The sequence below is a fragment of the Symphalangus syndactylus genome, chromosome 18 (genome assembly GCF_028878055.3).
Source record: "Symphalangus syndactylus isolate Jambi chromosome 18, NHGRI_mSymSyn1-v2.1_pri, whole genome shotgun sequence".
Taxonomy (NCBI): domain Eukaryota; kingdom Metazoa; phylum Chordata; class Mammalia; order Primates; family Hylobatidae; genus Symphalangus; species Symphalangus syndactylus.
Window position 1 is genome coordinate 66,797,503 of NC_072440.2, and position 22,221 is coordinate 66,819,723.

General features: G+C 47.0%; 2 protein-coding genes across 47 annotated transcripts in view; one reads left to right on the plus strand and one right to left on the minus strand.

Annotated features, from left to right (window-relative positions):
- DEPDC5 (DEP domain containing 5, GATOR1 subcomplex subunit) overlaps positions 1-4,819 on the minus strand; it is a 178,989-nt gene extending 174,170 nt beyond the window's left edge. For 23 of the 40 annotated variants that reach the window (XR_010117147.1, XR_010117142.1, XR_010117141.1 and 20 more), the window contains exons 1-2: positions 4,708-4,819; positions 3,726-3,843 (exon numbers count right to left, since the gene is read on the minus strand). Coding sequence is in view for 31 of the 40 variants with exons in the window: in XM_063623482.1 (XP_063479552.1) it covers positions 3,726-3,783 (58 nt within the window). In the remaining 9 variants the exon portion in view is untranslated. The other 17 variants (XR_010117145.1, XM_063623485.1, XM_063623484.1 and 14 more) reach the window with 6 other exon arrangements.
- A 3,231-nt stretch (positions 4,820-8,050) lies between these two features.
- PRR14L (proline rich 14 like) overlaps positions 8,051-22,221 on the plus strand; it is a 70,845-nt gene continuing 56,674 nt past the window's right edge. Inside the window, exons 1-3 of one of the 7 annotated variants that reach the window (XM_055251563.2) lie at positions 8,051-8,288; positions 10,030-10,153; positions 19,880-20,404. In XM_055251563.2, the coding sequence (XP_055107538.2) occupies positions 19,931-20,404 (474 nt within the window). In that variant the 5' untranslated portion in view covers positions 8,051-8,288; positions 10,030-10,153; positions 19,880-19,930. Of the gene's footprint in view, positions 8,887-10,029; positions 10,154-18,099; positions 20,405-22,221 lie in introns of all 7 variants that reach the window. The other 6 variants (XM_063623471.1, XM_063623473.1, XM_055251562.2 and 3 more) reach the window with 6 other exon arrangements.

Sequence of the window (22,221 nt, forward strand, 5' to 3'; positions counted from 1 at the left end):
TAAAAGAATTTCCCAAACAGTGTCTTAATGTGACCCTCACAATAAATCTTTAGATCTAACAGGAGTAAGAAAATAACGTCAGAGAGTCCAGGAGCAGCGGCTCATGCCTGTAATCCCAATACTTTGAGAGGCCAAGACGGACAGATCACCTGAGGTCAGGAGTTCAAGACCAGCCTGGCGAACATGGCAAAACCCCGTCTCTACTAAAAATACAAAAATTAGCCAGGCGTGGTGGTGGGAGCCTGTAATCCCAGCTACTTGGGAGCCTGAGGCAGGAGAATCACTTGAACCCAGGAGGCAGAGGTTACAGTGAGCCAAAATCACACGACTGCACTCCAGCCTGAGCGACAGAGCGAGACTGCATCTCAAAAAAATAAATAAATAAATAAATAAATAAAATAAGAGGGATGTGGTTTCATGTTTATCTACCCCTGCCCCTCTACTAGGGATGGGGAGAACTTTCTCAAATATTGCAAACTCAGAAGCATAAAGACAGAATGACTGTTTTGCTGTTTTAATTTGCGAGGAAAGACATCACCTTTAATTATGCTAATATCATGACAATTAAGTATATCTAGATTTCAAATATAATCAGACCCAACAAAAATTTAGCCTAGTAAAATGAAACATTGGGTTACTCCCAAATTTTTTTGTTTTCTTTTAGAGACAAGGTCTTGCTGTTGCCTAGGCTGGCGTACAGTGGCTATTTACAGGGACAATCCCACTACTGATCAGCACAGGAGTTCTGACCTGCTCTGTTCCCAACCTGAGGTGGTTCACACTTCCTAAGGCAAGCTGGTGGTCCCCCACTCCTGGGAGGTCACTATATTGATGCAGACACCCAATCAGCATAATGTACTATAGTCTGGAACTCCTGGGCCCAAGTGATCCTCCTGTCCCAGCCTCTCGAGTAGCTGTGACTACAGGCACACACCACTGCACCCAGAAATCCCAAATTTTATTTGCTGGGTTTCCACTGACAGTTTCACGACAAATGCTCCTTGGAGCTTCCTCCCTAATTTACATAGTCTGAATTAAGGTCCCTGAGAACGTATCCCCTTCTGCTTGGTTTTATCATTTCCTTTTTGCATATCTATCTTACCAAACTGAAAACTCTTTAGGAACAAAGAACCTTGTGGTATTCATAATCATTACATCTGGCACAGGTATACACCTAATAAATATCTGTTGGTTGTTTCTTTTTTTTTTTTTTTTTTTTTTTTTTTGAGATGGAGTCTCACTCTTTCACCCAGGCTGGAGTGCAGTGGCGCAGTCTCGGCTCACTGCAAACTCCGCCTCCCAGGTTCACGCCATTCTCCTGCCTCAGCCTCTCCGAGTAGCTGGGACTACAGGCGCCTGCCACCACGCCCGGCTAATTTTTTGTATTTTTAGTAGAGACGGGGTTTCACCTTGGTCTCGATCTCCTGACCTCGTGATCCGCCCGCCTCGGCCTCCCAAAGTGCTGGGATTACAAGCGTGAGCCACCGCACCCGGCTTTTTTTTTTTTTTTTTAAAGACAGGGTCTTGCTCTATTGCCCAAGCTGGAGTGCAGTGGCGTGATCTCAGCTCACTGCAACCTTTGCCTCCTGGGTTCAAGCAATTCTCGTGCCTCAGCTGATATTACAGGCACACACCACCACACCTGGCTAATTTTTGTATTTTTAGTAGAGATGGGGTTTCACTATGTTGGCCAGGCTGGTCCCGAACTCCTGACCTCATGTGATCTGCCCACCTTGGCCTTCCAAAATGCCAGGATTACAGTCATGAGCTACCATGTCCAGCTGTTAGTTGTATTTTGACCTACAGTCTTGCAGAAGACTGGATACAGCATCTAACTACCTTTGTATTTTATACATAAAAATATGTATTTGTATACATTGTATATACTGTATCCTTGTATTCTTCTCTCTGCCAAAAGTTGTTTCATTCCACTCCACAAATATTTAGGCAACATCAACAGCATCAAAGTAATAACAATAGACTGTGCATTTTAGCAGAAATTGTAGTTTAAATATAGCAACGCCTGTAGCCTGGTAATTATAATGGCTACGTTTATTGAGTACAGAGTCTAACACTCTGCTAAACGCGTTACATATATTACCTTACTTAAGCCTCACAACGCTCTATGATAGAGAAACTATTGTTTTCCCTTTTTGGCCGACCTTCCCCTCTGGAGGCTTATATCTACATAATGCAGAAGTAAATACACCCTAAAATACAATGTTAAAAAGACTCATGCCTGCGCGGTGGCTCACGCCTGTAATCCTAGCACTTCGGGAGGCCGAGACGGGCAGACTGCTTGAGCTCAGGAGTTCGAGACCAGCCTGAAAAACATGGTGAAACCCTGTCTCTACTAAAATACAAAAAAGAAAAAAAAAAAAATAGCCAGGCATGGCGGCATACACCTGTAGTCCCAGCTACTCGGGAGGCTGAGGCAGGAGAATTGCTTAAACTCGGGAGATGGAGGTTGCAGTGAGCTGAGATCATGCCACTGCACTCCAGTCTGGCGACAGAGCGAGATTCTGTCTCAAAAAAAAAAGTCAATAAATAATAAAATAAAATAAAAAGACTCATTATATTGTTAACTCCAATTTCTGAAGTAAATAAGGCTGTTAAGACAGAATGGAAAATTATTCCCTTACAAAAGAAAAAAAATTATACTAAGTGCCCTTTTATTCTTCAGATTTATGGATTCAAGGTGCTAGGGACAGCTGGGTACAGTGGCTCATGCCTGCCATCCCAACTACTAGGGAGGTTGAGGTGGAAGGATCTTTTGAGCTCTGGAGTTCCAGACCAGCCTGGGCAACATGGGGGACCATGTCCCAAAAAAAAAAAAGAAAGGAAAAAAAATCGATGTTAAGAGAAACTATTCTAAAGCCCTTCAACTTTTAGATAAGGTACACTAGGAGCTTGTCCAAGGTCACTAGGAAAATTAGAAGCAGAGTAGATACTCAGACTATAGTTCAGTGCAGGATAACATGCTGTATCCTGCTGCTTCTTCCCATGCCTAGAAGCCAGGCAAAGGTTCATGCTTTGATCATACCTGCTCTATGCACGTCTATGCTGTTTCTGTCTCACTCAATGTAAAAACTGATATATGATTTTAGTTTCTCTTATCTGCCAAACCAGTGCAGGCTGGAATTTTATGGAACATGCACGGAAGATTTGTAATAAACAAGGCAATTCAACAAAAGAAGGGTAGTAAACTGGCAGCATTTGCAATGTTCCTTAAAAGTCTGAATGCAGCCGGGCGCGGTGGCTCACGCCTGTAATCCCAGCACTTTGGGAGGCTGAGGCGGGTGGATCACGAGGTCAGGAGATCGAGACCACGGTGAAACCCCGTCTCTACTAAAAATACAAAAAAATTAGCCGGGCGTGGTGGCGGGCGCCTGTAGTCCCAGCTACTCGGAGAGGCTGAGGCAGGAGAATGGCGTGAACCCGGGAGGCGGAGCTTGCAGTGAGCCGAGATTGCACCACTGCACTCCAGCCTGGGTGACAGAGCAAGACTCCGTCTCAAAAAAAAAAAAAAAAAAAAAAGTCTGAATGCAAATGCATTAGAAGGGTCCTGCCATCCTCCTTGTTACTGTATGATAGTTGCTGCTTTAGTCTGTTTAGTCGCCTGTTTAGCCTCAATTGTCACAAGAGTCAGTGTGTAATTTCAAGGCATTGCACACACCAGAACCTCAGCCAACTTACAAAACCTCTAAAGACCAATCGATACTGACCACTGCCCCCAAAGCCCTTCTTGTGGATGACGAGTTTGTAGACCTTTGTTGTTCTCATCTTGCACTGTTTTTCCCTTTAGCTGTTCCAAGCTTGGGGCAGAGAAGTCATCTTGCCTCCCTGCCATAGAAATACAAACAAAAAGGTTGTAATGTCAGATTTTTCCTTGCAACCACTCTTTGATTTTAGGCCAGTGAAGATATTGGTGTTGCTCTGCTGTGAAGTGGTGCCAAGTGACTCTTGGAAGAAGTCACTCCTCCAGGTACAAGGAGCGATGGAGAACAAATAGAACCACAGAATCCAGGAACTAAGGGGAATTCGGGCCAGGGGCTAGTCAAACCTAGGAGAAGATATTCTATCACACCCCTATAGGGGAAGCATTGCGGTGAATGGGTGAATTACCTTGTCTCCATCTACACCAATAACACCCAAATAGTAAAGAGATCTTAAAAGAGGTTAGCCCACTCATTTTGTAGATGATGAAAGTGTGACTCCGGGCAAGGGACTTGCTCAAGGTCACTCGAGACTTAAGAGACACTCCCACCATTCTCGTTTTGCTGCTAATGTCCTGAGCAAGGCAACCACAAAGAGGAGGAAGGCAGTAGTTCCTTCCCCAAATCTCGGTCTGTGCGAACTCTCAGCAAACCTTCCCTGACTCCATTTCACAGCTGAGGCCGCTGAGGCTCAGAGGGGGAGAGAGACTTGTCCAAGGTCACACAGCGGATTGGGGATGGAGCCTGGAACTCGAACCTGGGCCAAGGTCCCCTATCTCAAGCCCCCCCAATCCCCAGTCCGGGGCGGGCAGCTCCACTCACCGAAGCTCTACAGCCCCTTCCCGCCTCTGGCCGGGGCACCGAGGGCTGGACCCTCTCCAGGTTCCCCGCGCCTCCTCCAGATACCCCGCCTACGCCCTCGCGGCCCGCGCTGCTTCCGCCCCTGAGCCTGAAGCGCCTGCAAGTCCCGCCCCGACCGTTTAGCGCTCACCTGAGAACCCGCGCCGCTCCAGTGACTCCGCCCCGGGGCCCCGCCTCCTTCCCGCCCTCGCGCCCCCGCGCCGCTCTCGCCGGGCCTCCGTCTCGTCTCGGTGGCCGCACCACTTCCTCATCCGGGGCTCGAGCCGGGGGCGGGGCGTCGCGTACGGCCTCTTCATTGGGTGACCTCCTGGCGTTTCCTGCCCTCGAGCACTAAAGCCTCCCGCCCCACGGAGAAAATCCGTTTCCTCCCAGTCTATCCGAAATAGATTCATGGCCACAGAGCTTCGTTTCCGACTCAGTGATCGCCACATAGGGGAAACGAGATCCCTCAGAGCTCCGTTTTCTGTTATATGAACAAGGTTAATGACTCATGTGGCCTCATTGGGCTGCTAAGAGGCGCCAACGAGAGTTTCTGGGAGGACTTATGTAAAATGCAAGGGGCTGGGCACGCGAGAGTTAGTGTGATGGCCTCTGCTGGGAAGTGTCCACTTACGGGGGGGCTTTTCAAACCCTTGCAAACTCCAAACGACGTTCTGCGCCCCTCTGGTTGTTAATAAGAATGGCTGCCGTGGCTTCATAGTCCTTATGTAATCATTACAGCCCTATTACCTGATGGATGCAGGAGGCAGATACTATCCTATTTCACAAACCGGGAAACAGCCTGAGGACACAAAACCCTTCAGAAGGAAGCAAGGACGAATCCTGACCCGTTCCCAGAACGGAGCCTTTAACCAACATCCTTTGGTCATACCCAGCGCACAGCCTAAACTCGCATCTGTCAGGATATCTTTCTCTCCAAGCAGAAAACCTGAGAGCTGGGTGGGCTAGGTCAGGCTCTGGCCAAGGGCTCCTGACAATTGCCAGCTCCGCCTGCTGCCACTGATACCCCCGCCCCCTAGTCCAGTCCACCGTTTCTGACCTGAGCGGCAGCAACTCGATAGGGCCTCCCTGCTTCCCCTCTTGAAACCAGAGAGATCTTATAACTAGAATCAGTGTCTTGGGTCACGCGTCTCCTCTGCTCCTTCTAATCACACTGCTGCTAAACGACACAGCACTTGTCTTTAATTTCTTTATATCAGCCGGGCGCGGTGGCTCACGCCTGTAATCCCAGCACTTTGGGAGGCCGAGGCGGGCGGATCACGAGGTCAGGAGATCAAGACCATCCTGGCTAACACGGTGAAACCTGGTCTCTACTAAAAATACAAAAAATTAGCCGGGTGTGGTGGCGGGCGCCTGTAGTCCCAGCTACTCGGGAGGCTGAGGCAGGAGAATGGCGTGAATCCGGGAGGCGGAGCTTGCAGTGAGCCGGGATTGCGCCACTGCACTCCAGCCTGGGCGACAGAGCAAGACTCCGTCTCAAAAAAAAAAAAAATTCTTTATATCTTTAATACTAACAGTGCCCGTTTCTTACAGATTTGGAAAACTTAAAAATGTTGAAAGAAAAAGCATGGTATAGTGTAGTGAAAGATTCTGCGGTGGACCAAGGGGACCCTGGGACAGGACAAGCAAAGTTCTTAAGCATGGATGCCTTTATGTTGGGACTCAGGAGAAGTTAGGTAAATAATGCAAGTATTAAGTAATTGCGATTTTTTGTTTGTTTGTTTGTTTTTGTTTTGAGATGAGGTCACCTTCACCCAGGCTGGAGTGCAGTGGCACGATCCCAGCTCACTGGCATCTCTGCCTCCCCAGCTCATGCAATCCTCCCACCTCAGCCTCCTAGTAGCTGGGATTACAAGTGTGTGCTCAGCTAATTTTTGTATTTTTTGTAGAGACGGAGTTTTGCCATGTGGCCCAGGCTGGTCTCAAACTCCAGAGCTCAAGTAATCCGCCTGCCTTGGCCTCCCAAAGTTCTGGGATTACAGGCACGAGTCACTGTAGCTGGGCCTTTTTTTTTCCCCCCGAGACAGGGTCTAGCTCTGTTGCCCAGGCTGGAGTACAGTGGTGCTATCATAGCTTACTGTAACCTCAATTTCCTGGGCTCAAGTGATTCTTCTGCCTCAGCCTCCCAAGGGACTGGGACTACGGGCCAAGCCACCACTCCTGGCTGAAATTGTTTATCTTGTAATAAAACATATGTGATACAGTGGATTGCAACAGTTACAAAATTTTTTAAGAATAACAATGTTATGTTAAAGAATGTTTTTATGTTGCCACTTCAGGAGATACACCCAGATCCCCCAAGATAGTTTTTGTCTTTAGCAACAGTGGTTGATGGGGACATTCTTCCATCCCAGGGGAAGCTAATAGGATTCTCTCTTCTTAGCCCTCAAGGGAATTTGATTCCTTCTCCTGAGAGATGTCCATAATGGGACATCTTAAAAAGGCAAATTTTTTTTTTTTTTTTTGAGATGTTGTCTTGCTCTGTCACCCAGGCTGGAGTGCAGTGGCCCGATCTCGGCTCACTGCAACCTCCGCCTCCCGGGTTCACACCTTCTCCTGTCTCAGCCTCCCCAGTAGCTGGGGTTACAGGAGCCCGCCACCTCGCCTGGCTAATTTTTTATATTTTTTAGTAGACACAGGGTTTCACCGTGTTAGCCAGGATGGTCTCGATCTCCTGACCTCATGATCCGTCCGCCTTGGCCTCCCAAAGTGCTGGGATTATAGGCGTGAGCCACTGCGCCCAGCCAAAAGGCAAATATTTTAACTTTTTAATTTGGCAACTCTCATAAACTCTGAAGGCCAGGAGTGGTGGCTCACGCCTGTAATCCCAGCACTTTGGGAGGCCGAGGCAGGCGGATCACTTGAGGTCAGGAGTTCAAGACCAGCCTGGCCAACATGGTGAAACCCCATCTCTACTAAAAATTAGCTGGGCGTGGTAGCATGTGCCTGTAATCCCAGCTACTCAGGAGGCTGAGGCAGGAGAATCTCTTGAACCCGGGAAGCAGAGGTTGGGAGGCAGAGGTTGCAGTGAGCCAAGATCCCGCCACTGCACTCCAGCCTGGTGTCAGAACGAGGCCCCGTCTCAAAACAAAAAAAAAAAGAGGGCCGGGCGCGGTGGCTCACGCTTGTAATCCCAGCACTTTGGGAGGCCGAGGCGGGCGGATCACAAGGTCAGGAGATCGAGACCACGGTGAAACCCTGTCTCTACTAAAAACACAAAAAAAAAATTAGCCGGGCGTGGTGGCGGGCGCCTGTAGTCCCAGCTACTCGGAGAGGCTGAGGCAGGAGAATGGCGTGAACCCCGGGAGGCGGAGCTTGCAGTGAGCCAAGATTGCGCCACTGCACTCCAGCCTGGGCGACAGAGCGAGACTCTGTCTCAAAAAAAAAAAAAAAAAAAAAAAGAGTTTGAGCCGCAGGGGCGGGGTTGAGGGAGGCTGGGGCTAGCAGAGGGCGGGAGGTCAGAATCAGGAAGAGCCTCCCCTTGGAGTGCGCGCGCGCGGTGTGGGGGCGGGATTTGGGCGAGTCCGCATGGCTGGCTCGGGCCCCGGATGAGGAAGTGCAGGGGGACCATAGAGACGAAGAGGTTGCGGCGGCCGGAGCGCCCCCGGCCTCTGTCGGCTCTGTAGGCTCAGGTGGACCTGGCGACGACGGGGCTGCAGCTGCAGAGGCTGAGCTGGCTGGGCAAGCGCGGGCTGCGGAGGAGGTCTCAGGGTAAGAGGCCGGGACTGGAAGGCTTCGGGCGTAGCCGCCCCGCCCCACTCCGCCCTAAAGGGACCCTCCGCCGGGTGGTGCTGGCTAAAGGGGAGTCCAGGCCCCCCGCCCTCTCGGGGCGCGGAAAGGAATCAAGGCTGCCCTGTGGGCGGCGGAACGACCCAGGGAGAGGGAGGAGACCAGGCCCCGCGTCGCTAGAGAAAAGCGGCTTCTCCAAGTCATGGCTCCGACGCGGGAGAGAGACTCCTCTTCAACCTCGATACAACAGGGATCCCCCAACTTAACTCCTCGGAGAGGACGACGCCCCTTATCGGAGGCGTACGCTCTTTCTTAGCGCTCATCCGTTGGTCAGCAGAGGGAGACCCACTCCCAGGGTTCGAGGGGGATTCTGAACTTACCCTGAGGAGGAGAGGAGTAAGAGATAACCCCTAAATGAGACCTTTCCCCCAACTTTGGTCAGCGTCACCCAGGTGAAGAGTGAGACCCAACTTGCCTGAAAGTGACAGGGGATCTTCCCAGTAAGAGACTTACCTTCCTCCTTTATTTTTCACCTGTACCCCAAGATACGGAGAGGAAGACCTTGGAAATTTACTTTATGGTATCAGAAATCAGCCTTTCTCCCTCTCCCCTCGTGATGTCCACAGAGAGAGCCTCGCTTCTCCCCTTTAAGCCTCTTGGTGTGCAGTGAGCTCCTTTCCCTTGCATTATAAAGAGCATGGCTTTTGGAGTGTAATAGTTGCAAACCTGGGTCTCTCACTTAACATCTTTGTGACTTTGACTATTTGTTTAACTTGTCTCAATTTCAGTCCATCTCCAATTTGGGTTCTGTTTTCTTACAATTGTCATGCGGGCTAAGGGAGCATTTGTGTAAATACTAGTTAGACAGTAAGCTTTTGGTAAGCTGTTGCTATTGCTATTACTATTACTTAATCCATTAAAAAAGAAAAATAATATCTTGCACAGAGAAGCATATTTTTCCATGCATGCCCCTCCCAACCCCCATCACAAGTGTTCAACCATCCTTTCTCACTGGAGTGGAAGACTCCCTCCCACTTAGGGGTTAGAGAAAGAGACTTCCAGTCCCCTTAGATCCTACTGTACAGTACTCCTCCAAATTAACAAAGAGGGTCTCACTGAAAATAATCAATAAAAAAAAGACTTAGCTTTTGGAAACAGGTCTGTCTTCTTAAGAGAAAGGGAGACCTGATGCCAGAAGCCAGCCCTTCCTTTGTCCACAGAAGGTATCACTTCTTCCTGACTGGTTAGAGATGCCCTCTCCCACTTCCCTGACTTACTGTAGTGACAAAAAATCTTCCATCTGCACATCCTTCCCACCCCCCAAGTGGGCGATTCCATGTTCTTCCTGTGTTTTGCTCTCCCAAGAAAATGAAGACTCTATACCTTTGAGAAGAGATCTCTTCCCTCTTGTATATCCAGGATGACACAGATTGTTTCTTTTCTACTTTTCCTTTATAAAACAGATGAAAATCTTTTATACAGGAAGCCTCTGTCAGTAGAAATCAGGAGCATTTTCCAGTTTCACTCCTTACGTGGAGACAGAGGGATCCTTTTTCTGGATGTTATTAAAGGGAGGAAATGGGAAATAGTCCTTGATGCTTTTGAGATTTTTTGCACGCTCCATGTTGAAGCGCTTGCCCTGTTTAGTGTATGAACTTCCCTGCCTCACTTATGGTTTGTCTTGGGATTTTATTAAAAGACTCTTCTTTCTCTGTTTCTCAAGAAGAGGCCCATTCTCCAAATTCCCTCATGGAGGGAATGGCTACAAGGTCTGAATCTTTGGAAAAGAAAGCCCCTTTCTCAACGTGAAAAGAGTGTTGTGAGCTTCTGAGGGCCTGGTCATTATTGTGAGTATTGTTCCCTGAAGCAAGCATGGCAGCGCCTAGTGTTATTAACAGCCCCTTTGCATTGGAATTAAAGGGAGGGGAGACTTTCAGATTCGGGATTATTGGGGCACACGGTTTTATGTTCTGTTTTCTTTGTGTTTTTTTTTTTTTTTCTTATTTTTTGCTTGTTGCTGTAAATTTTGTACCTCCAGAACTTTTGTTTTGGGGAGTGTTTGAATGACTAAAAGTTGCCACTTTGTCAGGTTTTTAGTGTTATAAAATGTTTTCTGATGAGATTGAGAGCAGAAATGTTAATCTTTCACTAGTAGGTTTGTTTTCCTGTTTTTGTTTTTTTTGGTGGGATAGGAAGTAACACTGCCAAATTAGCTGAAAGCACACTAAAGAAAAGCTTACCATCTTTTTTTGTATGTAAAGTGTTCTTAAATTACCTCAAATGCCGTTGAGTAATTGCAGAGGGGATTAGTGGGAGCTCTATACCACCATTGTTGGTGTCTGTAGGTGTGCTTTTCTGAAACAAAGGGAAATAGAAAAGTTTTTCTTTGGAGTCTTGGGATTTTTATGGGTGACAAGACCCTTTGAGCTTATTTTGATGAACATGTGAAAAACAAGCCCGGGAAAGTTCACTTAACTTTCACTTAACACACTCAAGACTCAGCAGCTAGTATGTGGGAGCAGGATAAGGGACCCTGGCTTCCTGATGAAGAGACCAGCAGTTAAGACTGCTGGGAGAGGCCAGGCGTGGTGGCTCATGCCTCTAATCCCAGCACTTTGGGAGGCCGAGGCGGGTGGATCACCTGAGGTCAGAAGTTCGAGACCAGCCTGACCAACATGGAGAAACTCCGTCTCTACTAAAAGTACAAAACAAATTAGCTGGGCATGGTGGCACATGCCTGTAATCCCAGCTACTAGGAAGGCTGAGGCAGGAGAATCGCTTGAATCTGGGAAGCAGAGGTTGCGGTGAGCCGAGATTGCGTTGCACTCCAGCCTGGGCAACAAGAGTGAAACTCTGTCTCAAAAAAAAAAAAAAAAAAGACTGCTGGGAGAGGGTCGGGCGCGGTGGCTCACACCTGTAATCCCAGCACTTTGGGAGGCCGAGGCAGGCGGATCACCTGAGGTCGGGAGTTTGAGACCAGCCTGACCAACACGGAGAAACCCTGTCTCTACTAAAAATACATAAAAATTAGCCGGGCGTGGTGGCGGGCACCTGTAGTCACAGCTACTTGGGAGGCTGAGGCAGGAGAATGGTGTGAACCCGGGAGGCAGAGCTTTCAATGAGCCGAGATCGCGTCACTGCACTCCAGCCTGAGCGACAGAGCGAGACTCTGTCTCAAAAAAAAAAGACTGCTGGTAGAAGTATTTGTGCATTTGCAAAGAAAGAGCATGAAATAATTGTCCTCAACATAAAAGAATTTCTACTTTTACTGGAATAATAATTTTCATACTTCCTGTATTAGTCACTTTTTAGGAATAAATCCATTCCCTACACATTCTAATATAGTACTTATTTGTGTTGTGATAAAGACGACAAGCCAGTAGCAGCTGTCAAAAGTCATTCATAAATCTATGGTTTATTTTTTGCTTATACCTCAAATTAGGTAATTATCTGGTATCATCACCCAATAGGTTGATTATAAGTCATTAGCAAAGATTAAGCTGTAAATCCCTGTCTACGTTTTATAAGCATGTGTTACTCACTCTTCCCTTTCACTTCACATTTAACACTTCAGTGTAAAAGCATTGATGGTTAAGGCAGAGAGCTGACAGCTGGAAAAATACTGATAAAATATACTGATAAAAAACATACTGATAAAAAATACTGATAATACACTTACCAGCTGTTTTTATTGCTGTGTGTTTAGATCTTAAGAAATAATGGTTAGACAACATTTTAACATCAGTAATATATACTCACTGTTTTGAAAAATAAGTACAAGGCTGGGTGCAGCAGCTCACACTGAGAGGCCGAGGTGGGAGAATCACTTGAGGCCAGGAGCTCAAGACCAGCCTGTGCAATGTAGTGAGACCTTGTCTCTACAAAAGATAAAAATATTTGCTGGGGTCACTGCCTCGCGCCTGTAGTCCTGGCTGCTTAGGAGGCTGAGGCAGGAGGATTGCTTGAGTCCAGAGTTTGAAGTTATAGAGAGCTGTGATCAAGCCACTGCATTCCAGCCTGGGCCACAGAGACCATATCTCCAAAAAAAAAAGTTCAGCATACAGATAAGTCATTGGCGATCCTGTTGTCCAAGGTAACACTGTGATACTTGGCTTATATTCTTTATTTTTTTTAAACTGAGTCTCCCTCTCACCCACGCTGAAGTGCAGTGGCACCATCTCTGCTCACTGCAACCTCTGCCTCCCAAGTTCAAGTGATTCTTGTGCCTTAGCCTCCCGAGTAGCTGAGATTACAGGCTCCTGCCACCATGCCCGGCTAATTTTTGCATTTTTTAGTAGAGATAGGGTTTCACCATGTTGGCCAGGCTGGTCTTGAACTCCTCACCTCAAGTGATCTACCCGCCTCAGCCTCCCAAAGTGCTGGTATTACAGGCATGAGCCACCACGCCCGGCTGTAGAGATATATTTCTACATCATCCTTTTAGATTGCTCCATTGCATTCGGAAATTTAAAGAACTTGAATGTCTTCTCAAAATCGGATTCTGTCACTGCAGTCTTGTAGCATTACCAGTATTTTGATAGATGGTGTGAGCTACTGAGCTGAAAATAAGTTTTGTTTTGTTTTGTTTTTTGTTTTTTTTTTTTGAGACAGAGTCTTGCTCTGTTGCCCAGGCTGGAGTGCAGTGGCACGATCTCCGCTCACTGCAAGCTCTGCCTTCCGGGTTCATGCCATTCTCCTGCCTCAGCCTCCCGAGTAGCTGGGACTACAGGCACCCGCCACCACACCCGGCTAATTTTTTGTATTTTTAGTAGAGACGGGGTTTCACCGTGTTAGCCAGGATGGTCTCGATCTCCTGACCTCATGATCTGCCCGCCTCGGCCTCCCAATGTGCTGGGATTGCAGGCATGAGCCAAAGCTCCCGGCCATGTTTAACCTGCCAGTCTAGGCTTGCATCTAAATATCGCCTCACCTCTTAGGGTTCCAGCTGTTCTTGGTAACGTATCTGCAATTCTGCTCAGAAATTTGAGGACCCAGAATTAGTCCAGGAGAAAAAGGAGGGGGTGTCTGTTTTGCTTCTCTAGCCAACGTGCCTAGTTGTTTTACAGGTTGAAACTCTTAGAGTTTGGTCCAAACAAGAGTATCAAGAGGTGAACCATTTTATGTGATTATCAATATTGACTCTTTATGATAAAGATCTGTTTAGTAAACCTGTATTTGTGTATGACCCTATGTGGAGCAACATTTGGAACAGAATTTTGAGCTAAAACTGTGGGGATGGAAATGAGTAGGATTTACTAGAAACACTGTAGGGAGTTGAGTCCACAGGCTGCAAGTGCTGATTGAATGGTGACGGGAGGTCAGATATGGTTATGCCTGGGAATTCAAATCTAAGCTCTAGAATAATGATGGTGCCTTTTCTGAGAAGCAACAGGATTAAGAATAAGCATGTGGCTAGTCACAGTGGCCCACGCTTGTAATTCCAGCACTTTTGGGAGGCTGAGGTAGGAGGATTGCTTGAACTCAGGAGTTTGAGACCAGCCTGGGCAACATAACAAGACCTACAAAATTATCTACAAAAATAAAAAAGTAGGCCGGGCGCAGTGGCTCACGCCTGTAATCCCACACTTTGGGAGACCAAGGCGGACTGATCACCTGAGGTTGGGAGTTTGAGATCAGCCTGACCAACATAGAGAAACCCCGTTTCTACTAAAAAATACAAAATTAGCTGGGTGTGGTGGCGAATGCCTGTAATCCCAGCTACTCAGGAGGCTGGGGCGGGAGAATCGCTTGAACCTGGGAGGTGGAGATTGTGGTGAGCTGAGATCACACTGTTGCACTCCAGCCTGGGCAACAAGAGCGAAACTCTGTCTCAAAAAAAAAATTAGCCAGGCATGCTGAGGCAGAAGGAGTTCAAGGTTATAGTGAGCTATGATCGCACCACCACACTCCAGCCTGGGCGACACAGCAAGACCCTGTCTCTTTTTTTTTTTTTTTTTTTTTAAAAAAAAAAGAAGGAATGAGCTTGTAAGGTTGCTGAGGGCGTCTTATTTATCCTTGTTTCTCAAAGCTGTTTGCATGTAGAAAGACTCAATTATTCAATAGATTGAATGAATTCTGTTTTAAACATGGTAAGTTTTGGGGGTGCCATTCTTGCAAGTGAAATGTAGGTTGGGAATTGAAAGAAAGGTTGGGGTCAAGGTCAGGTTCTTTTTTTTTTTTTTTTTTTTTTCAAGACAGGGTCTCACTGTGTCACCCAGTCTGGAGTGCAGTGGCCCCATCTCAGGTCACTGTAACCTCTGCCTTCCAGGTTCAAGCAATTCTCCTGCCTCAGCCTCCCAAGTAGCTGGGATTACAGGTGTTCGCCAACATGCCCAGCTAATTTTTTGGATTTTTAGTAGAGACGGGCTTTCACCATGTTGGCCATTCTGGTCTGGAACTCCTGACCTCAAGTGATCCGCCCACCTTGGCCTCCCAAAGTGCTGGGATTACAGGCGTGAGCCACTGCTCCTGGCCAGGTTTCTTTTTTAAAAAAAATCGTTTTTTTAAGATTTAATTCATACGCCATACAATTGACTGATTTAAATTGTACCAGTCAGTGATTTTTGGTATAATCACAGAGTTCTACAGCCATAACCATAATTGACTTTAGAACATTTTTATTACTCAAGAAAGAAACTCTGTGTCCATCAGCTGTCACTCCCAATTTCTCCAAGAATCCTAGCCTTTTTTTGGCGGGGGGGTGGGGATCAGAGTTTCAGTTTTGCCTCCCAGTCTGGAGTGCAGTGGCACAGTCTCAGCTCACTGCAACCTCTGCCTCCTGGGTTCAGGTGATTCTCCTGCCTCAGCCTCCAGAGCAGCTGGGACTACAGGCACATGCCACCATGCCCAGCTGATTTTTTGTATTTTTAGTAGAGACGGAGTGTCACCGTGTTACCCAGGATGGTCTCGAACTCCTGACCTCGTGATCTGCCCACCTTGGCCTCCCATGGATGTGATCCTCCCCTCTTAGTAGCTGGGTTCATAGTAAGATTTGCCTATTCTAGAGATTCCTATACAGGGGATCTTGTAATATGTGAGCTTCTGTGACTGGCTTCTTTCACTTAGCATAATGTCTTCAAGGTTCATTCATGTTGTAACATGTTATTTCTCCATTCCTTTTTATGGCTGAATAATATTCCATTGTATGGCTATACCACATTTTGTTTATCCATTCATCAGTTGATGGATATTTGGATTGTTTATACTTTTTGACTATTACGAGTAGTGCTGCTAAAGACAGTTTTGTACAAATTTTTTTTTTTTTTTTTTTTTTTGAGATGGAGTCTCGTTCTGTCACCCAGGCTGGAGTGCAGTGGTGCAATCTAGGCTCACTGCAAGCTCCGCCTCCCAGGTTCACACCATTCTCCTGCCTCAGCCTCTCCGAGTAGCTGGGACTACAGGTGCCCGCTACCACGCCTGGCTATTTTTTTTTTTTTTTTTTTTTTTTTGAGACGGAGTCTCGCTCTGTCGTCCAGGCTGGAGTGCAGTGGCGCAATCTTGGCTCACTGCAAGCTCCGCCTCCCGGGTTCACGCCATTCTCCTGCCTCAGCCTCTCCGAGTAGCTGGGACTACAGGTGCCCGCCACCACGCCTGGCTAATTTTTTTGTATTTTTAGTAGAGACGGGGTTTCACCGTGGTCTCGATCTCCTGACCTCGTGATCCACCCGCCTCGGCCTCCCAAAGTGCTGGGATTACAAGCGTGAGCCACCGCGCCCGGCCAGTTTTGTACAAATTTTTATGTGGACATGTGTTTTGTGCATGTATACCTATGAGGGGAATTGCCGAATCCTATGGTAACTCTGTGCTTAAAGGAAGAGTTTTAGGCCAGGTGCAGTGGCTCACACCCTTAATCCCAGCACTTTGGGAGGCCGAGGCAGGTGGATTACTTGAGGTCAGGAGTTCGAGACCAGCCTGGCCAACATGGTGAAACCCCGTCTCTACTAAAAATACAAAAATTAGCCAGGCGTGATGGCACGTGCCTGTCATCCCAGCTACTCAGGAGACTGAGGCAGGATAATCCTTGAACCTGGGAGGCAGAGATTGGAGTGAGCTGAGATGGCACCACTGCACTTCATCCAGCCTAGGCGACAGAGCAAGACTGCATCTCAAAAAAAAAAAAAAAAAACGGGAAGAGTTTTGAGTCATCCTCATCACAGAGGCTGCAGAAAAAGATGACGTTATCAAGAAAGTGAAGCCTAAAAAGGGAGGAGTCAAGGATTAAGTTTTAAGAACACCCGTATCTCTGTGGTAGGCAGGGTCAGATGCATAAGGTGGCAGAGACCCAAGGAGCCCATCTCCTTCGAAAAATCTGCTCTTTTACAGTATCCTTTCCTGCATTTACTCTTCAAATCTGTATGTGCTGTGACAGCTGAAAACTGGACTGTGTATGTTGTTGGGAAAGGAAAACTGAACCAAATTAAAATTGAGCACTTCCTACTTATTTTTGGCATCAAATAGCAACTCCACATTATCTCTACTAACCTCCCCCATCCCCCACCTTACACACACATAAATGGCCTAAAATCTGAAGTGCCCCTAGAAAAATCTTTCTCTATCTGGAAATAAAGGAGAAAGGGGAAGATTCTATATCTAAAAGGGATACATTTCTCTCAGCACTGTTCTTGAGACGGAGTCTCACTCTGTCAGCCAGGCTGGAGTGCAGTAGTGTGATCTTGGCTCACTGCAACCTCCGCCTCCCAGGTTCAAGCAATTCTTCTGCCTCAGGCTCCTGAGTAGCTGGGACTACAGGTGCCCGCCGTCATGCCCGGCTAATTTTTATGTTTTTAGTAGAGACGGGGTTTCACCATGTTGCCCAGGTTGGTCTCTAACTCCTGACCTCAGGTGATCTGCCTGCCTGGGCCTCCCAAAGTGCTGGGATTATAGGCATGAGCCACCGCACCCAGCCTTAAAGCATTGTTTGTGAAAGCTTTTCACATCCAGAATCTCATTTGATTCTCGCTCTTCCCGTGTACACACAGTTTATCTCTTGGTAATGTTTTGTTTTGTTTTATTGCTTGTTCTTTTTTGTGTTTGAGATGGGAGTCTTGCTCTGTTGCCCAGGCTGGAGTTCAGTAGCAAGATCTCGGCTCACTGCAACCTCTGCCTCCCATGTTCAAACAATTCTTGTGCCTCAGTTTCCCGAGTAGCTGGGATTACAGGAGCCTGCCACCACGCCTGGCTAATTTTGCTATTTTTAGTAGAGACTGGATTTCATGATTTTTTTTTTTTTTTTTTGAGACAGAGTCTCGCTCTCACCCAGGCTGGAGTGCAGTGGCACGATCTCGGCTCACTGCAAGCTCCGCCTCCTGGGTTGACGCCATTGTCCTGCCTCAGCCTCCCCAGTAGCTGGGACCACAGGCGCCCGCCATCACGTCCTGCTAATTTTTTGTATTTTTAGTAGAGACGGGGTTTCACCATGTTAGCCAGGATGGTCTTGATCTCCTGACCTCGTGATCTGCCCGTCTCGGCCTCCCAAAGTGCTGGGATTACACGCGTGGGCCACTGCGCCCGGCCTTGGATTTCACCATATTGACCAGGCTGTTCTCGAACTCGTGACCTCAAGTGATCCGCCTGCCTCAGCCTCCCAAAGTGCTGGGATTACAGGTGTGAGCCACTGCACCCAGCCTAATGTTTTGGATTTAATTTTTTAAATTTGCCTTTTTGTGTTACCTAAACATCATGGAACAGCAATCTAATTTCTTATCACTTCTGGTATTTAAGTTAGTATTATAACGTTACTCTCTTTTACCTTTGGGAAGGTTCATTAAAATTCATCTTTTCTCTCCTTGTTTAGGGTTAGGGAAAGCATCAAGAATGAAAGTGTGGGTCAGGCATGGTGACTCGTGCCTGTAACCCCAGCACTTTGCGAGGCCAAGGCAGGAGGATTGCTTGAGCTCAGGAGTTGGAGACCAGCCTGGACAACGTATCAAAACTTTGTCTCCACCAAAAAAAAAATTAGCCAGGTGTGGCCTGGCACAGTGGCTCATGCCTGTAATCCCAGCACTTTGGAAGGCTGAGGTGGGCAGATCACGAGGTCAGGAGTTCAAGACCAGCCTGGCCAACGTGGTGAAACTTTGTCTCTACTAAAAATACAAAAATTAGCCGGGCGTGGTGGCACACGCCTGTAGTCCCAGCTACTCGGGAGGCAGAGGCAGAAGAATCACTTGAACCCGGGAGGCAGAGGTTGCAGTGAGCCAAGATTATGCCACTGCACTCCAGCCTGGACGACAGAGCGAGACTCCGTCTCAAAAAAATTAAAAAATTAGCCAGGTGTGGTGATGTGCACCTGTCCCAGCTACAGGAAGCTGAGGCAGGAGGATCACTTGAGTCTGGGCGAGGGAGGCAGCGGTGAGGAACGATTGCACCATGGTACTCTAGCCTGGGTGACAGAGCAAGATCCTGTCTAAAAAAAAAATGAAAGCATGAAGTATCTTATCTGGCTGACCAATTTCTGCTTTGGTCAGGTCAAAGCAGATTTTTTTTTTTACCCTACTTAGGCAAGATTTATTTCAAGGCCTGTAAACATTCAGACTAATCAGAATGGTCAAAGTGGATTTTGTTGTTGTGGAAACTCATGTTTGGTACACTAAACTGGAAAAGTTAGGAGCCAAGAAACCCTGGCCCTGAGTATGTGTGTGTTTTGGCTACTTATATAGTGTAGTATTACAAACTGCTTAGATATAAGTATTCCAGCAAATAAGCTGTTGATACCATTCAGTGCAAGAAATGAAACATTACGAACACAGTGGAAGCTCTTTCTCTCTTGATATACCTCCACCTCCATCCTCTCAGACAACCATGTAATATTTTAGACAGCTCATATTTAACCTCCTCAGGTGTGGTGTTAGGATCTAAAACAAGAAGCTGATAGCTGCCCTGCTTAGCTCGAAGGGTTGTTATGAGAATCAAATGAGTGATGACTGTGGAAAACACTTGGAAAATCCAAAGATGCAGGATAAAAATCAGGAAGGATTCTGCTAACGAGCTGGTTTAGTAGTGTCTTGTGCTAGCCTGGGTAGAGAGAGCTCAAGTATTTAGTAAGCAGTAAAGGAATGGAATCCCACTTTATCCCTATCCTCCCTCAAAGAGGAAAAGTCAGTGTATGAAATTTGCCAGAGTTCCTCAGTATATATTCATTCAACAAATATTTGCTGAGTACGTACTATGGGATAGCATGGGGATATAGCAGTGAACAAAAGAGGTAAGGTTCATGCCCATGAAAGCAAACAGAAAACCATCTTTATTTTCTCATTTACATCAGGTCTATCCTTGGATGCTTTAGGCATGTCTTATTCTCTTATGCATTGGCAGGCCCTTCACGTTTAAATTGAGAATTGTTCATAGGGCAGTATTTGAATTGAGATTTGATTGAGAGCTGTCTAATCTCAATTAAATGTTATTAAAGGTTAAGGTATTTATTTTTCTACAAACTCATTAAGGAGAAATTTTTGGTGCCACATAATGCTGGCATTTAAAGTAGAACTTATTTTCTTCGTTGTAGCCGGTTTGAACTGAGGCAGCCTTCTAACCTATCAAGGTTTTAAAGTTTTATCCCTTCCTGTGATTTGTGTCAGGGTGAATCGTTTGATGTAAAAGACTTGACTCCATAATCTGCGTCTGCCCTAATGCTGTCATCTGGAGTAGAGACTCAGCCAGTTCCACTTGATTCCTCCATGTCTGCCGTGGTACAGGAATTATACTCTGAACTCCCAGTAAGTGTCTCCAGAGAGCTTCATGCTGACCCTGAGCCAAGTGTGATTCCAGATGTAAAACCTAGAGCCTCAAGCTCTCTTTTAAGTCAGAATAGGGCATTGCCCTTGGAGCTGCAGAGGACTCATGTGGAGAGTTGTTGTGAAGAAACCTATGAGACCTTGGATCATGGGAGTGAGCCTGGGCGATGTGGGCTAGTGGACTCCACAGCAGGAGGTTCTGTGGCATCTTGGATCTTGGATAGGGCAAAGAGAAGCAAGAGCATGGAGCCAAAGGTCATCAGAGATCCAGGGGGCCAGGCAGAAGTTATAAGAGAACCCTCTGAGGGAGCAAAGAAAGATCCACATCAACATTCCACAGCTGCTGAAGAAAAGACTAGCCCAAGTCAGGTAAGAAATTAAATCTTCTGCCGGGCGTGGTGGCTCACACTTGTAATCCCAGCACTTTGGGAGGCCGAGGCAGGCGGATCACGAGGTCAGGAGATGGAGACCACGGTGAAACCCCGTCTCTACTAAAAATACAAAAAATTAGCCTGGCGTGCTGGCGGGCGCCTGTAGTCCCAGCTACTCGGAGAGGCTGAGGCAGGAGAATGGCGTGAACTCGGGAGGCGGAGCTTGCAGTGAGCCAAGATTGCGCCACTGCACTCCAGCCTGGGTGCCTGGGTGACAGAGCGAGACTCCGTCTCAAAAAAAAAAAAATGAAATCTCCATTCAAAAGAGTTGAGTGTGAATGACAGTTTTCTCTGGATAAAATACAGATGCTGACGGTTGGCTCATGATTTATTCTTGAAACATTTCCGAAATGTTGATTTTGAAGTTAACTTTGTTTTGATGATCTTTTAAAACATTTGTGTCACATCAGACACTTGAAGAGAGGAAGCGCTTAGTAAAAAAGTATCAGTTCTCTGAAGCAGCGACTGTATATGAAATATTGAGTCTGTGAAAATCATGGTATTTCAGCATTTGATGTTAAGAAATGATATAGATATACTCAGTCCTTACGTTTTGGTAGGTTGGAGTGAGGCATCACAGAGAAACCTTTAAAGGGAGGCTTTTTTTTTTTTTTTTAAGAAGGTCTCATTCTGTCACCCAGGCTGGAGTGCAGTGGCACGATCTTGGCTCACTGCAACCTCTGCCTCCTGGGTTCAAGTGATTCTCTTTGCTCAGCCTCCCAAATAGCTGTGATTATGGTATGAGCCACCATACCCAGCTAATTTTTTTGCATTTTTAGTAGAGACCGGGTTTCGTCATGTTGGCCAGGCTGGTCTCGAACTCCTGACTTCAAGTTATCCACCCATCTCAGCCTCCTAAAGTGGTGGGATTACAGGCATGAGCCACCATGACCAGCCGATGTGTGCTTGAAATTATACCCAGAGAGGTTGGTTAGTTGAGACTAATAGTGAGCTATGATAGTGTGATGGTCTCAAATTCTTTTTTCTTCTTTTTTTTTTAATAGAGACAGGGTCTTAGTATGTTACCTAGGCTGCTCTCAAATTCCTGGGCTCAAGCAATCCTCCCACCTCGGCTTCTCAAAGTGTTGGGATTACAGGTGTGAGCCACTGAGCTGGGCCCTCCAAATTCTTTTTTCTTTTTTTTGAGACAGAGTATTGCTCTGTCGCCCAGGCTGGAGTGCAGTGGTTTGATCTCGGCTCACTGCAACCTCTGCCTGCCAGGTTCAAGCGATTCTCCTGCCTCAGCTTCCCGAGTAGCTAGGATTATAGGCACCTACCACCATGCCCGGCTAATTTTTGTAGTTTTAGTAGACATAGGGCTTCACCATGTTGACCAGGCTGGTCTAGAACCCCTGACCTCAGGTGATCCGACCGTCTTGGCCTCCCAAAATGCTGGGATTATAGGCGTGAGCCACCGTACCCTGCCGGGCCGTCCAAATTCTTAAAGGAATGTACCTGCCCAGCGGACTGTCTCCACTGGATGGTTTTCTAAGCCAGGGGTTAGCAAACTTTTTCTATCAGGGGCCACATAGTAAATCTTTTAGACTTTGCGGGTCATATGGTCTTTTTTTTTTTTTTTTTTTTTTTGAGTCTCTCACTATCTCCCAGGCTGGAGTGCAGTGGTGTGATCTTGCCTCACTGCAACCTTTGGGATCAAGCAATTCTCCTGACCTTGTGATCCACCCGCCTCAGCCTCCCAACGTGCTGGGATTACAGGCATGAGCCACCATGCCTGGCCTCATATGGTCTTCTTTT